At 33.2% G+C, this 16,524-nt stretch overlaps 1 protein-coding gene across 3 annotated transcripts in view; it reads right to left on the reverse strand.

Moving 5' to 3' along the window:
- Window positions 1-1,750: 1,750 nt before the first annotated feature.
- The window catches only part of LOC126881679 (elongation of very long chain fatty acids protein AAEL008004-like), a 210,586-nt gene continuing 195,812 nt past the window's right edge, over window positions 1,751-16,524 (reverse strand). For all 3 annotated transcript variants that reach the window (XM_050646083.1, XM_050646084.1, XM_050646082.1), the window contains one exon: window positions 1,751-15,405. In XM_050646083.1, coding sequence (XP_050502040.1) covers window positions 15,076-15,405 — 330 coding nt within the window. In that variant the 3' untranslated portion in view covers window positions 1,751-15,075. The remainder of the gene's footprint in view (window positions 15,406-16,524) is intronic.

Here is a 16,524-nt window from a genome sequence, read left to right on the forward strand (position 1 = left end):
GCGATTTTACAAAATATACCCGCTGTCAGCACAAGCTCCGCCTTCTGTGTATACGTCATCCTTCTGGATACAGTTCTTGTAAGTATCCGTACCCGCTATCAACACATCTTACTAAATATACCCGATTCCAGCGCATATGGTGCCATTTGAACCTTTTAATATTATGCAGTAGTGTTGAGTGTGGTCGTCAGTTTGTTGGTTCTCATCGCTTCATCTAAATACGTATGAAAAATGTCTGAATTATATTTAAGAAAATATGTAATACTGCACGATGAAGATGTATCATGAAGAGTGTATGAAGATTGAATCATGTTCTGATAATGCTAATAATTTTACTACATTTTTTAACGCAGGTTAAAGAATAAACATTTTATCAAACCATAAGTGCATTATTATTCCCCCTCTGTCTCTCAGCACTGAAATCGAATATCGTTTGGAAAAATGTCCTAATCAACCGAAGTGATCGGGTATATTTAGCAAAATGTTGATAGCGGGTAAGAATAGTTACAGTTCAACAAGCTGTGGATGACGTATGCCGTATGCATATAACCCAGGCAACCAAGTGACGTCAATAACGTCGAGGAAACGTCAGGTTTTGGTTGAATATATACACGTGTTTGAACATTACGTCGTATAAACGTCTTTTGTAGGTGATTTTAAATATGTAAGATTAATGACGTTAAAAGACGTTTAAAAATACGTTTTCATTTCAGACAGCCCAAGTCTGACGTCACAAAAATGGGAGGAGCTTAACGGGTTATTGCTTATAATGTTATATTGTATATTGACGTTTATAAGTTTAAATTGTCATAATAAATTTTTCATTTATTGTTTACGTGCTTTGTGTGGTAAAAAAGGACTTTTCTTATAGATATTTAGTTGAAGAAACATGTTAGTTAAGAGACTTTTATTCGTTTTTCTCAAGTGAATTGTGAGATAATTTAATGCAATAGTTCTTCTTGAAAACGGTTTGAGGTTATGTGTTTTGTTTTGATGAATATTTTCTAATGAACTAATTATGTGTTATCGAGTTAAATTAAATTAATTTGTTAATAAATTATTTATTAGTTTATATGTTGTTTCATGTTTGACACAGTAAGTATACCTTAGCCTACAAGCTAAATTTAAAATAGTCAAATGAAAAATTACAATACTAACAATACCCATACGAATAATTATTATTGTGTATTTTTAAAACCATAAAATGAAAAATAATGTAAAAAAAACGACATACAAACTACGTTTTTTATATCACCTATTTAAAACGTGATAAAAATGACGTCAGTAATGTTGGGACATATTCACATGACTTTCGACGTCGAAAAAACGTGACAAACTGACGTGGTTTGGTGATAACTATGACGTCTTTTCAACGTTTTGTAAACGTTATTTGGTTGCCTGGGAAGGCGGAGTTTGTGATGACAGCTCCGCTGATGACGGGTATGTTTTGTAAAATCGCGACTCGGTCACGTATCTGACAATTTTGTTGAATTTTGTGAACCTCGTTAACTGATAACCCAAACCTATATGGTACCTGCAGTGGATTCGATGGACTTTTTTAAATTAATAACAATTTAAGGCCAAATATGCACAATTTTAAGAACTTTCGTCTACCAGTAAAAGTAAAGGATTTTGACCGAATTTAGAGCTAATTATTCTCGATTGCGAATAATGTATAAAAAATATATACTATGTCAAAAAAACATCAAAATAGGATAAAAAGTTATAAAACAAATAAAAACAAACAAAATAGGTTTTAAAAATATATTAAAAAAAAAGAAAATAAAACAAAAAACAAACAAAAACAACTGGAATGTAATAATATGTTTTATAGTACCTACTTCGAGCACTCTCTTTTTCAATGACAGACCCAAGCTAAGAATTTTAAAAACCGTTTAAATCTATATTAAGTTCCTGCTTAGTAATAAATAATGTTAATAAAAAGTACGAAATACACGTAAAATGTTTATACATTTTAATAACATTTTAACAACAAAGCGTAGTCTGTCGCTGGAAAAGTTAAAATTCTAACACATCACATTAATAGTGACGCCATTATCATTCTTTCTTAAGTTAGCTGCAGCTCTTGATTTGAAATAAGTCAAATAGTTGAATGGGTTGCATGTGAGAGTTCATTTTGAATGCTCAATCATTTATTGTAACTTCCGACGACCGGTTTCGCTCTCTAAAGTATGCAGAGCATCTTCAGGTCAACGGTTACAAGTCACTAAATGCTATAAATAAAAACCAGAGTTAGAACAATGTCTGGTTGTAAAAGATGCTAAAGATCCATAAGATCAAGCCAATATTGAACAACATACATAAAAGTAGCAGACAAATACATATGTATGTAAACTCGGGGACGGTAACAAACGCCCCCAAGCTCACAAACACATGCAGATATATGCCGTCTGTAATCATGCAATGATAACGTGTTGTACTTACATTCGGTTAAAATGAGCTACTACCTCAGTATTCATTAACATGATATTTCTGCTTAAGGTATGCTAACGGGATATTGTGGAATAGACGGAGAATGTTGCCCAGGTAAACAAGTTTATGGAATTTGGAAATTCAAGAATTGAATTCATTGAATTCTTCACCCTCAAGAATATCCAAATTCCATAAACTTGTTTACCTTTGCAACATTCTCCGTCTATTCCACCATATCCCGTTAGCGTAACTTAAGCAGAAATAATATCATGTTAATGAATACTGAGGTAGTAGCTCCTTGTAACTCCTTATCATTGCATGATTACACACGGCATACATCTGCATGTGTTTGTGAGCTTGGGGACGTTTGTTACCGCTCCCGAGTTTACATGCATATGTATTTGTCTGCTAGCTTAACTACTTTTATGTATGTTGTTCAATATTGGCTTGATCTTATGGATCTTTAGCATCTTTTACAACCAAACATTGTTCTAACTCTGGTTTTTATTTGTAGCATTTAGTGACTTGTAACCGTTGACGTGAAGATGCTCTGCATACTTTAGAGAGCGAAACTGGTCGTCGGAAGTTACAATAAATGATTGAGAGTACATCTGTCTTTTACTTCATTTAAGTCAAATAGTTGTACTAATCTTAAAAAACTTTCCATAGTGCAATTCAACGCTGCTCAGTTGTTTTGAACACTTGATCTATGACCATAGATATAATAACTAGCCTATGACATATAATATGTATGTCATACGTCATTGGTTTATAAAATTGGGATATACCAATGACATATGACGTACATATATGTCATAGATCAAGTATGTGAAACAAATGAGCAGCGATGAATAGCCTTCTTTAATTAACTGACAACGTTCATGGAGGCTACGACTGCCCTGGGAATATCATAGATAATATGACTTGTTCAAAATCAAAATTAACCAATGACATAACCTTGAAAAAATGACATAATTACTTCACATTAATGGTGCGTATTATGTGAAATACATTTCCCTGTGATATATTATTGTTTTTAGTTGATTTTACAAAATATCAATAATTAAAAACAAATTATACAATTTAACTTGTACAATATTATTTTTTACAAACAAACGATACGATAGACAAGGTAATAATAAATGTATAATTGTTTTAACCTCATATTAAAAAAATCAATTTAGGTATATTACAGTCTGCTACCAAAACAATAAAGATATTTTTGTACAAAGTATTTAGAAATAACAAGAAAACCTATATTTAAATAATAATTACCAATCTGAAAACAATATTTATGAAAGACAATTATTTTATTAGTTTAAAACTGGTAACAAAGTAGTTAAAAAACTTCCAACAGTGGAGTACTTACGGATTTTTCTGTTAGTCGTGATCAGATGGGTGCTGTTTTGTTTGAGGACTAGCAAAACAAAGGGGGACACTATACAGGTATGATAACTAAAAAACAGATATGATGAATTTTGTGTTTTTTATCTGTAAATTGCCATTGAAATATCTGTCCAGGGAATCCTTAAACAACTAAGAACAAAACTAAGACACACTATTATGTAGGAAGTTATATACAGCGCAGAGGGATTCTCTAATACCCACATAAAAAATATATATTGGCCCAATCATTTACTATCAGCAGTTATTTAAAGATATTTTCTTTAACTGAGGAAACTATCTGTGGCGATATAAATGTGTCAAATATTGTGGCATTAGCCATAACAGAAAGTAGACGTGATAGTTATAGATTTACTACTGTACCTACTTAGCACCTTTAAGCTCCTTAAAATCATTGATATATAGAAAAAATACGAATAGGTGAAGCTTACCTCAAAGATTAGCAGCGAGAAACAAGTGCAGAGACCAATAGCATAGATCGAAAGAGGCGATATAAATGTATCAACTATCTGTGGCGATATAAATGTGTCAAATATTGTGGCGTTAGCCATAACAGAAAGTAGACGTGATAGTTATAGATTTACTGCTGTACCTACTTAGCACCTTTAAGCTCCTTAAAATCATTGATATATAGAAAAAATACCAATAGGTGAAGCTTACCTCAAAGATTAGCAGCGAGAAACAAGTGCAGAGACCAATAGCATAGATCGAAAGAGGATTGATGCTATCTTTATAGATTTTACATAAGCATTCGACCCAGAAAGGCAAGAGGGACTCTTAAGCAACATTGGCTGTAAAAGTTAGTTGCTCAGTTTGTTCAAAATCTATAGTGTATACATTGCCTCATCTAAGATGTTCAGATATGTGAGCAATATAGGATATAACTCTAACATCTACATCAGTGAAGATACTTTCCAAATCATCTGAGTTTATTGAACGAGTACTTTGACAACTAGATGCTCTCCTGGAAGAAAGAAACACCTGACAAATTTAGCAGCAAAGTTAAGTACATAGAATAACTTTGGCTTTGAGTATGACTGCGCTACAGCAGAATAGTGTGCTCCATCATCTTAAACCGTTTCTCAGGCATAATGATCCCACAAATCTCAAATTTTAATTCAGACTTTTCGATCAAGACTTGATAGATTTTCGGAGATTGAAGTCCAGGAATCAACTAGTAAAAATGGTCCTATATACAAACTACTGAGGTTCGGAAAGATGGTTAGTGAATTGGTGGAACTTAGCGGAAACGTATAGCTCAATATATTGGACATCACAATCTCTCCGCTAATTTCAAACTACCCCGCAAAGTATACATCACTATACACAGAGTTTGGATACAAAGAGGTCACTGAATATGCAGACTCAGTTTTCACTTACGGAACATATGTTATAGCGCTGATATTGCGAATATGAGTTACTACGATTTCGTAATAGTTACTTCTGAAGCAGGTTTCCTACATTTTGAAATTTCTATATGTACCTAGTTGTTATGGATGAATTCTAATGTATATAGGAAGAGAAGAATGATCAAAATACAGAGGGAGCATCTAGGGAAAGATATCTCAGGCAACCAAGTGACGTCAATAACGTCGAGGAAACGTCCGCTTTTGGTTGAATATATACACGTGTTTGAACATTACGTCGTATAAACGTCTTTTGTAGGTGATTTTAAATACGTAAGATTAATAACGTTAAAACATGTTTTCATTTCAGACGGCTCAAGTCTGACGTCACAAAAATGGGAGGAGCTTAACGAGTTAATGCTTATAATGTTATGTTGTATATTGACGTTTATAAGCTTAAATTGTCATAAGAAATTTTTCATTTATTGTTTACGTGCTTTGTGTGATAAATTAAGACTTTTCATTTAGATATTTGGTTGAAGAAACGTGTTAAGTAAGAGATTTTTATTCGTTTTTCTCAAGTGAGTTAGTTTAATGCAATAGTTCTTCTTGAAAACGGTTTGAGGTTATATATGTTTTATTTTGTTTTGGTGATTATTTTCTGTTAATGAACTAACAATTATGTGTTATCGAATTTAATTAAATTAATTTGTTAATAAATTATGTATTAGTTTATATGTTGTTTCAGTGTTGACACAGTAAGTATACCTATATAAAAAGTGAAAATTCTATAATGTTGCATTGAGGGTATTGTAATTCTATGCATTTTATAGTCTCCCATTTGGTTTTACTTTTAGCCCATAAGATAAATTTAAAAGAGTTAAATGAAAAAATTGCAATACCAACAACGCCCATACGAATAATTATTATTGTGTATTTTTAAAACCATAAAATGAAAAATAATCTGAAAAAAAACGTCATAAAAACTACGTTTTTTATATCACGTATTTAAAACGTGATGAAAATGAATTCAGTTAGGGTGTGACATATTCACGTGACTTTCGACGTCGAAAAAACGTGACAAACTGACTTGGTTTGGCGATAATTATGACGTCTTTTCAACGTTTTGTAAACGTTATTTGGTTGCCTGGGATATATTATAATAAGGTCTGGGAATAATATGAAAAATGTCGTCTTATATGTTGATAGAACGAGGAAACCAAAGAGACCATAGAACGGAAGGAAGTAAGAAATGAAAAGAATGGCGAAAATGAAAAGTTATCCAAAATAGCATTAAGAATTGGCTTACTATTGCATTACTACAAAATTTTGAAATTAAATATTTGTATTGTAACTGCAAAACAAATTCAAATTAGTAATTTTACTGTTAGATAGGCAACCCAAACTTCAAACTGAATGTTATAGCAGTTTTTGTTGTTACTTTTTATCCTTTGCTTATTTGAATGTAAAATAGGTGATGGAAATAAAATACCTACCTTAGAATCAGCTAGGGAGACCTCGATAAAGAAGTGACAGATCAAGTACAAAAATCACATAGAATAGCTTCAAGATATGAAATCAGTACAAGATGCAAGTGGTGGTAAGCAATATTCAAGGGGATGTTTCATGTTTACATGGAGAATATCAGGAATATTTACAGGAAAACAAGCTTATTTTTGTTGGATCTTATAAATTTTTGAATATATAGTACGAACGAATTTTTAAAAAAATATGGGGTTTCTTTGAGCGGAGCAGGTCAACCAGCAAAATAAGGTTCTAGATTACTCAAAACAGACTTGATGGCTTACGATATGATGGTCGAAGTCATTTACTGATACCAAATGAGAACAAAATTGGTAAATGTGCAAGTATAGAATATGAACAAAATGTTAAAGATGTGATGTCAGACTGTGTATATAATGGAATCAATTATTCCACACCAAATAATCGAATATCATGTATTAGGCTAATTTTACCATATGGTAGCGGTCTTATTTTTGTAAGACAACTGTGCTTTTTGATAAATTTTATTAAAATTCATTAAAAATTTATTTTTTCAACAGTTTTCTTCTCGGAAAAACAAATACAAATTTCGCCCGTACAGTGTTAAGATGGTGCTAAGAATTTATACAATAAATAAATATTTGAACGTTAAAAATGCTGGTTTGATGGAGATTTTGATTATGTGGGCTGATATTCATATCCCATAGGTAATCAATGTCAAAAAGTATCAAAATTACGAATCTATAAGCCTTGGTACTCAAGAGTTATCAAAGAATCCTTAACAACTGTCTTTCCACTCTACAATAATTATGTGTGATAGAGCCATCATAAAAAGAAAAATGTTGTAGTCATTTTCTACAACGAATAATTATTTCAAATCACCTCAAAATTTTCTCTTTACTCCACTGTCAACAATAAAGTTTAAAATGCCCTAAAAAGTCTTCCTGTTTTTAAAACAGGATACAAACTGATAATATAAGCCATTTTTTACTTTTTAAAAACATTTTCTAAATAAAATATGACATAAAAAATTACAATGAAAATTTCTTGTAGGTGTTTTAGCTGCGGGAAATCATTTAAATGAACATTTCTTGAGTTTTAAAAGAAGAAATATTAATAAGTTAGAGAAAATAACACATTATAAATTGAGCAAACTGGCAAAGGCAGAAATATTACAGTAAATAAATTAGAAATAACCAAAACAAAAAGAAAGATCTTAATAATAAATCAATTAATTGGAATATAATTTTTACAATCGCTTCGATTTGGCGTTATTTTGTAGAATTTATTTGGTGCAATTCATAGAAACCAGTACTTTTGCTAAAATATTATAAACTGCATCATCTGGAGCTATATATTGTTCAAGGAGTGTAAACTTTCGCGTACAGCATCTTCGCATGTATTATATATACTTTACCAGAAGTCAATATAAAAATCAGTCTTTGAAAAACGAACAGAATACAGCCTATAGGCAAGCCGAATTTTTCAGAACCGACTCGGACCATCCTCGAGAAGACAACCTTCAAAACTAAGAACAAGACTTAACGTTAAGACTACTGCCGTTGTTTAAACGATCCTGGAATTAACCTGGAACAGCTTGGTCCAACTTATTCCAAGGATAGAAGCTGATTCGCTTAATAACATATTTGAAGAAGTAAAATTAATTGATTAAACCACAACGAAAACAGCCCAAATCGAATACCTCGGTCACATCATGAGGAACAGCTGCTGCAACTAACCTTGCAGGAAAAGGAGAAGGTGTGACGATAATATAATTTTATCGTCTAAAGTACGCCAATGAATTAAGTAAAACTTGTTTTTGTACCGTCTCGGACGATATAAAAGTCGGAACGAAAAGCCTAGTTGATTATTATTCTTGGAGCGTTGATCGAAGAATAATAAACAACAACGAGGTATACGAGGTGAGTTAATCCATTTTCTTCCGTCGTCTTAATGCGCTGAACGAAGCCGACGGTTTTTCCTTTTACCTATCATTATACGAGCGGTGATCGTATTTCCCTACATGTCTTTTCTGCTGGCGAGCTGAGCGAAATATCCTATCCTTATAGGTCCGTTTCATATTAATAAATGTAATTCTTAATCCACGCGATCGTCGGTAGTATTCATTCATGTACCAGATATGGTCACATCGACCCGAACCTAATGTTCGATACGTAGGTTATAAATATATTTTATTAACGAAATTAACGAGTAGTAATTAAGGCTATTGTATGTTTGATTCTAAATAAATGTCTTAAAAAGCGAATCTTTTGTCTTCGGCTGAATTTTCGTTACCTGGAGCATCAAATACAACGACAACGTTACAAAGGAAAATGAGGATCAGGAATGCGAAGGATTTCCTGGCTGAAAAATCTGCGTACTTGGTTCAACACAAAAACTATAAATCTTTTCAGGGCAGCAGTGTGCCAAGTACAGATTGCCCTGATGGTCACAACATCCGAAACGGATAGGCTCTACAAGAAGTAGAAAAAGAAAATTAATTTAACTAGCGTGCAACCAATTTTATGGAGAGTTTACAACATACAAATAAAATGAATGAGTTAATCTTGCATTCAATTTGCAATTATTTGACAAGTAATTATCAGAAATGCCAAAAAAATTAAAACAGAAATTTAAGTTGTTCAAGCCTGGTACCTACATCAATAACTTTGCTCTTTCTATAACTACGTAATATTGAAATTTCCCAAACATTTATGCATCTCATATTCTTTGAATACGAAAGCACAATGATTTACTAAAATTCGAGAAATGGAGGGGATGCTACTACTCAATGAAATAATCTCAGTTGAGGATCTATAAGACCTACATATAGTATACACTGTATACAAACAAATTATAGAAACCATTCTCGTCATTGGTCCTCTATATTTTAACAAGATAAATGTCAAAATGACAGTATGTAGTGCTCTGATTTACATAAGTACTATAGACAAATTTGCCAGGTGTCACTATATATTCCCTAGCTTCCCGAAGAGCAAGAATGTACCAGGAACAAACAAATACTACACTTCCAGACATCCGAAAACTATAAAGTTGATCCCACTTTCAGATTATATCTCCAATGAGGACGATTTCCATTGAAATGTGACACTTAAAACGGGCTATAATGAGGACAGGCTTCATCGGATCAAATTTGCTCCGGTCCACCTGGGCGAGTAGTCCAAGAGGCAGCGCTGAAAAATCTCTTTGAATTTACTAAAGCTAGATTTTTCACAGTTGATTACTGTGATTGTGTAGAGAAACATACTGCGGTCGGTCAAGCGAAACGTAGAACAGGGGTTACTGAGAGGGTATCAAAGTTGCTTTCCTACGAAGGTAATTAAATCCATTTACTAAGGCTGAAAATCAGTACACACATTCTAAATTAAATATAAATAAACGTTATTATAGTCGGTCAGCTGTATGACGGGACAGAGCCGGTCGGTCGGCCTCAGTGAATGTACAGGGTTATTCACTATATTTTGATCTCGTTGTAAACTGCTTTATTTACAGAATTAGAAAAAAATGTAAAATACAAAAGTTATTCGATTTTTAAATTATGATTTTTTGACATATATATCGTACTGGTGACGTCATCCATTTGGGCGTTATGATGTAATCGACTATTTTTTAAATGGGAATAGGGGTCGAGTGCTAGCTCATTTGAAAGGTTATTCAATTCCCTATTCAGTAATATAAACATTAACATGATTAATTATACAGGGTTTCAAAAAAAATTTTAATTAAATTAATTGTTTAATTAATAATTTCAAATTTTTTTTGGACACCCTGTATAAATAATTATCTTAATGTTTATAGTACTGTATAGAGAATTGAATAACCTTTCAAATGAGCTAGCACACGACCCCTATTCTCATTTAAAAAAATAGTCGATTACGTCATCACGCCCAGATGGATGACGTAATGATGTGGAATGTTCCCCAGAAGACATTAATATTTAGTCATTCTTTACTATTTGCATATATATGTGCATTTATCGTACTGTGAAAGTCCATACGCTAAATAGAAAAATAATGAGGAAAGGGCAGTGAGAGTAAAGAAGATTATTATTAGAGGCAGAATTATTCGGAAATTTAAGTTACTAACTGAACCTCTATTACATACTGATCTTAAAAAAATTGCGGAGTATTTTAGCTGAAGTAAAGAGATTTAAAAAAATAGTTTTATCTTTGATATAATGTGACATAAATTTACTTAGATCTGAACTTACTACATTCTTCTTGACAGTGGCGTACTGAGCACGGTTCCGCGGAACCAAGGCCCCGTTCTAAAGCACTTTTTGCTTCTTTTGTTTTTAATTTGATGGGGACATTTTGAATTACACAAGTACACACTATGAAATGTAACTGCTTAATAAATTTTAATTTTTGTGTAGGTGCTTATTAATAAAAACGAAGAATAACTATTTATCAAAAAATTTGAAATCAAAATTTATTAACAAACACAGGGAACTTTTGTAAGGTTCCTTGCTCGTTTTACCTGCTAGCCGAAGTCCTTGTTTAAAGACTAACCGCCGGTGCCTGCCTACACGTGCTAACTCAAACACTTGTATTTTTTATATTAGCACGATCCATGAATAAGTTGTAGGTAAACTACAAAGTTGCAAAAATTCGGAAACAGATATTCAATGCAAGTTTTATACGGTGGGTCATAAAAATAATGCCAATACAATAGGCTAAATGCTCGATACTCGCGTTATACAATGTGAGTTTTTATTGGGCGGGTGGGCCCGCATCTCAACTGAAACCATGGCCCGCTGATCTATCGGTACGCCACTGCTTCTTAATGTGCCTATTCGTGGCTAATGTTGGCAAGAGGAGACCAAGAGAGAACAGGCGAGGAGTAGGCAGACCGCAGAAGAGGTGGACAGATGATATCAAACAAGTCGCGGGCAAGCAGTGGATGAGAATTGTCAAGAGTAGAAATCGATGGAAGCAAATGGAAGAGGCCTATGTCCAGCAGTGGACGAACACAGACTGAAGAAGAAGAAGAAGATGTTGGCAATCATGGCAATTCTTATATTATAGCAACGCGGAAAAGCTGCCCGGATGTTGTGTTGAACCAGGTCCTCAGGTTCTTTAACCAGGGTGTTCTTCTTCCTGGAACTCACCTGCCAAATATGTTTGCTTTTAGGACAGCTTATGGGATACATAGCAAAAGATAAAACTTCTTGTTACAACATAGGATGAAGATATAATTAAATATTCCTCATTCCCAACAAGAAACAAAATTGTAGAACTAGCGTTAAATACATCATGGAAGAAGAAAAATTTAAGAATTAGAAATTTAAACAAAAAAGGAATGAACTGTAAATATCAACAAAACGAGAAACAATCAATACCATGGAGAGCAGACAGGGCTATTCAATCACAATATAATAAATCGCATTAAAGGAAATGTAAAGTGTACAAGACTGAAAATAAAGGTTAGGTTCCCTGTCATTTGAGAAAGAAATAACTTCAGATAACACTATATAAAACCCAAGAACAATGTACACTGATAAAACTACGGCTGCAAAAGTATGCACTCCCTGATATAAGATATATAAATAGCTTTGTACTGCGCATATGCTATAGAATACTGGATTCTATGAGATACCTTAGGTAAACACACACAAAGCAAATTATTAAAATGTATAAACATTTTACACCTACTAAATACAGCACCTTTCACCGATACGTTTGTGCTGACCTGCGTAATTAATCCTATCAGGTCTATTGACAGTATGTTCTTCTCAAAAGAAGGATCTTTGTGCTGCACCCTGTTTTTCACAGATCTGGTGGTATAAATTCTCAGACATTGGAACATTCTTTCGAACACCTCCTTCGTGTATGCCTACCTGTTGATTTTGTGTAACATTCGAGAACTTTTTAATAACAGTGAATATAAAAATAACGCCAAATAATTTTTTAATGTAACAATATATGTACAACTTCTCTCAGAAAGTTTATTTGTAAAAAAATCAATTAAAACATTACTTTTCTATAAGGTAGGTCCATTATTTTCCCGAAATCTCAAGCAGATACTACAAATACCTAGTAGTAACCATAAATCTAAAATGCCCTTTGATTAAATAATGAAACATCCCATGTTCCGTCTTTTTACACATAAACTTTCCGATATGCCCTGTAATTCAGTTAAATTGTGTTTTTTACTAGGAAAGTTTTGGGGTAGTTCTGATTTCTTTCATTATACATGTATTTTGGGGTGCTGAATCCGAATATGAGATTTGCAGAAAAAAATTTCGTGACGCAACATTGAAAAAATCGAGAAAAAAAGCGAAAAATGTATTTTTTACCGCTTTTTATCGAAAACTTTTAACTTTTAGTAAATGGTCTGTTTACAGAAATTAAAGTATGTACCTGAAATTCTCTACAAGTTACACTAGTCAGATTTTTTTTCAGACGTTTTTCAGACGAAGTAAGAGTTGAAAATGGGCAATTTTCAGCGGTCTCTGCAAAACCCACTGTTTAGGCGGGAGAAATGTTAAAAACTTATTCGTCTATTAAAAAAACAAGAAGAAATGGTTGTCAGGGAAACTAGTCAACATTAAATTTTGGAAAAAAACCAAAAGCTTTTTTATTGAATTATTTACATGTGGTTTTGATTGGCCTGTGTAGCCCTAATACAAAAAATGTATTTTTTCTGAAACCAGGAAAAGGAAAGGTTTGGTAAAGCCTCTACAACCCTCATCTGGCTGCTGAGAAAATCCTAATGGACCATATATTATTCCTACATGCGATGAGTGGTGTGATACTACTTCTGCATGGTTTAATCAGGGGAAACTGAAATTTCTTAAAGTCCTGAAGAAGAACACAGACTTGCACCCATCCATTGAGGCTTTCAAAGACCCTAATGCACAGCAAGATGAGATTGCCACAACAGGAAACATGTTTCTCATGGCTCTATATGGAAAAAAGAGACCAGTCTGAATGATTTGAGATACAGACAATACGTATCTTCATCATATAAAAATAATACCAACATTGCCTTATTACCCCCTACCGGAGCTGCTGCACGAGAACATTCACCAAGAGTTTACTGTCATATATCGACAAAAAGTTATATCCACACCGGACGAGTAACAAAAAGATCGAAGTGAGTGGGGGTGAAAAAAAACTACTTGCGGTCTCGTGCCAGTTCCAACCACTTTGGACACTGCACCAAACTCAATACTCCGGTATTGAGGGAGTAATGTAATTACTTTATGTGTAAGGGCATGTAAATTTAAAAAGGGCCGTCAATGCAATTGTGGATGCAGGAAGGAGGGCCTCCATTGTTCCCCAATTTGTACATCATGCGAATGACTGTGTGACAACATTGAACCCCCAGAAGACAGCTCTGACATAGACGTAGAAGAGACTGAAGAAAGAGACAGAGGTATGTAGAATCTCACAAGTTATTTTGTAGTCATTCATCTCTCCTTGATATATATAATCACAAGTTAGTATCTCACCACCTCTTTTATTTTCCAGGAGAACAACCCCTGGCGCTGACGATTGAGCAATCAAAATCTGAGCCAGGACCCGATGCCATCGAAGAACCTCAGCACAATGTGGAAGGTATGTGTAATATCACCATCTATTTTGCAATCCTCATCTCTCCTTTCATCACCACCGGAGAACCACAGCCAGGACCATTTAAAAGAACACGGCTCATATAATTTAGTATTATACAACATTTTGTATTATAATAATTTGTAATATTAATAGTCACGATGTTTTAAGCTAAATTTGTTAAGAGTCTTACCTTTTGTGATACTGAATTTGTACAATTTCGACATTTCTTCTTAATTATTATTTGTGCAGAAAATTAGGAGAAATTTATCAAATGACAGCATTCTAATAAGAAATAAAGTTTTGGAATGTAAAAAGTGGGTTTTGCATTGACCGTTCAAAATTGCCAATTTTCAACTCGCATTTAAGACCGAACGGTTCGTCTGAAAAAAAAAACTAAATATTTGTAGAGAATTTTAAGTAGGTACTTTAATTTCTGTTAACAGACCATTTACTAAAAGTTAACAGTTTTCGCGATTTAAGCAAAAAAGCGGGAAAAGCAGAAATTTTTCGCTTTTTTCGCGAGTTTTTCAATGTTGCGTCACGAAATTTTGTCCGCAAACCTCATATTCGGATTCGGCACCCCAAAATACATAAGGATATCAGAACTACCCCAAAACTTTCCCACTAGGGGAGTACAAATTGACTGAATTACTGTACAAGTTTTGAACGCGGTTGGTTATCAGGTGCTTGCTGATTTTTAAACTGTTTTTATTTCCCTATGAACCGAATTCAATCACCAAATTTAAATTAAGTAAATTGTCCATCTCGATGGAATTTTCTAGAAAAAAACTAATTACAAACTAGTATCACTATGACTTTATCCTCTGGTGGATTTCAGTCGTACCGTTGGAGTAATATTCACTAACCCCATTTTTGCTAACCCCATTTTTATGGACGCCATTGGTGTGGCCATTGGTTTGGCCATTGGTGTAGCCGTTTTGGTGGCCATTTTGAGTTTTGGCTTTGCCGTTGAGCTCTTTGCTTCTCAATTTTCTGGAGTAGGTTTGGTTGTAGAACTCTTTGAAGAGGAAGAAGAACATGACGGCGTGCATGCCGATCCACCATACGAATGCTCTGGGGTAGTTGCAGTCGGTGAAGAGAAGTTGGAAAGCGTGGACCATGATAGCAACGAATTGTACCTAAAAATATTAATTTTTAGTAAGACAAAAAACTATTTGAATGGATTGAACAGGAAAGTATTGAAGGTTCACAAATATAGTGATATCATTATCCTAATAAAATTGCCCTAATTAAAATGATGGTAAAGTACTAAAAATAATCCCCCTGTTTTTGTAAAAAAATATTTTTTTAAATTTTCTGTTGTTGAAAATTTATAAATTATCAGGGAACAGTTAAATTATAATTAAATAATTCTGGAAATTTTGAAGGTTGTTAATAAATCAAGATGTATAAAATTCGGTACTGTTTAGCACGATCCATTTAAAAGTTCAAAGCTTCTTAAACCTCTGGGGTGGGTCTACCCCAAAATCCCGACAGCCACAATCCTGACGGCCAAAATCCCGACACGCCAGAATCCCGACAGGCCAACCTGATTTTTTATTGAAATTTTCACTTGTAATACCGATAGTTTTTATTATTATAATATATGTTATGAGTATTGTAATGATATGAAAATTTTTGTAGAGAAAGAGGACTGAAATAAAAAGGTGATGGTTCGAAAATTACCATCCTATTATTTATATCTTCGCCGTACATGCCAGTCAACTTTGACCGATTGTATCTCACGAACCACTCATCGCAATTAAACGTTTTTCCTTTAAAAAAAGCATCCTGTTGCGTTTTTCCAATACCGTTTTCATAATTTAATTTAATTTAAGATTTCCCGAGATATTCTATTTGTTTATAAGCCAAAAAATTATTTATAATTTTAAAATATTCCTGAGGCCGTTCAAATAGTCCAATTTCAATTCTGTAAAGTACATTACATAGGTATAGTGCATTTTTTATACAAAAATCTCAGTTATTCTTACGCATCGTAATTATTGTGGTTATTATAGCGACCCTAAATTTTTAATTAACAATTTAATTGTTGCTAAACTGTTCATTTAATTTCTATCGGCTTCTGGAAATATAGTCTATAAGTCTATACCAAAAGAGCTTATATATCACCAAGTTATTTAATTATTGATAAATAATTACTGACCTAAAATTTTAGTTGAAAATTAAAGATTTTGTTGGAAAAACCCACATGTTAGTCGAAGTAAATCGAGAAAAACATGTCTCTATGCAGAGTTTAA

This window comes from Diabrotica virgifera, chromosome 3 (genome assembly GCF_917563875.1).
Source record: "Diabrotica virgifera virgifera chromosome 3, PGI_DIABVI_V3a".
Taxonomy (NCBI): domain Eukaryota; kingdom Metazoa; phylum Arthropoda; class Insecta; order Coleoptera; family Chrysomelidae; genus Diabrotica; species Diabrotica virgifera.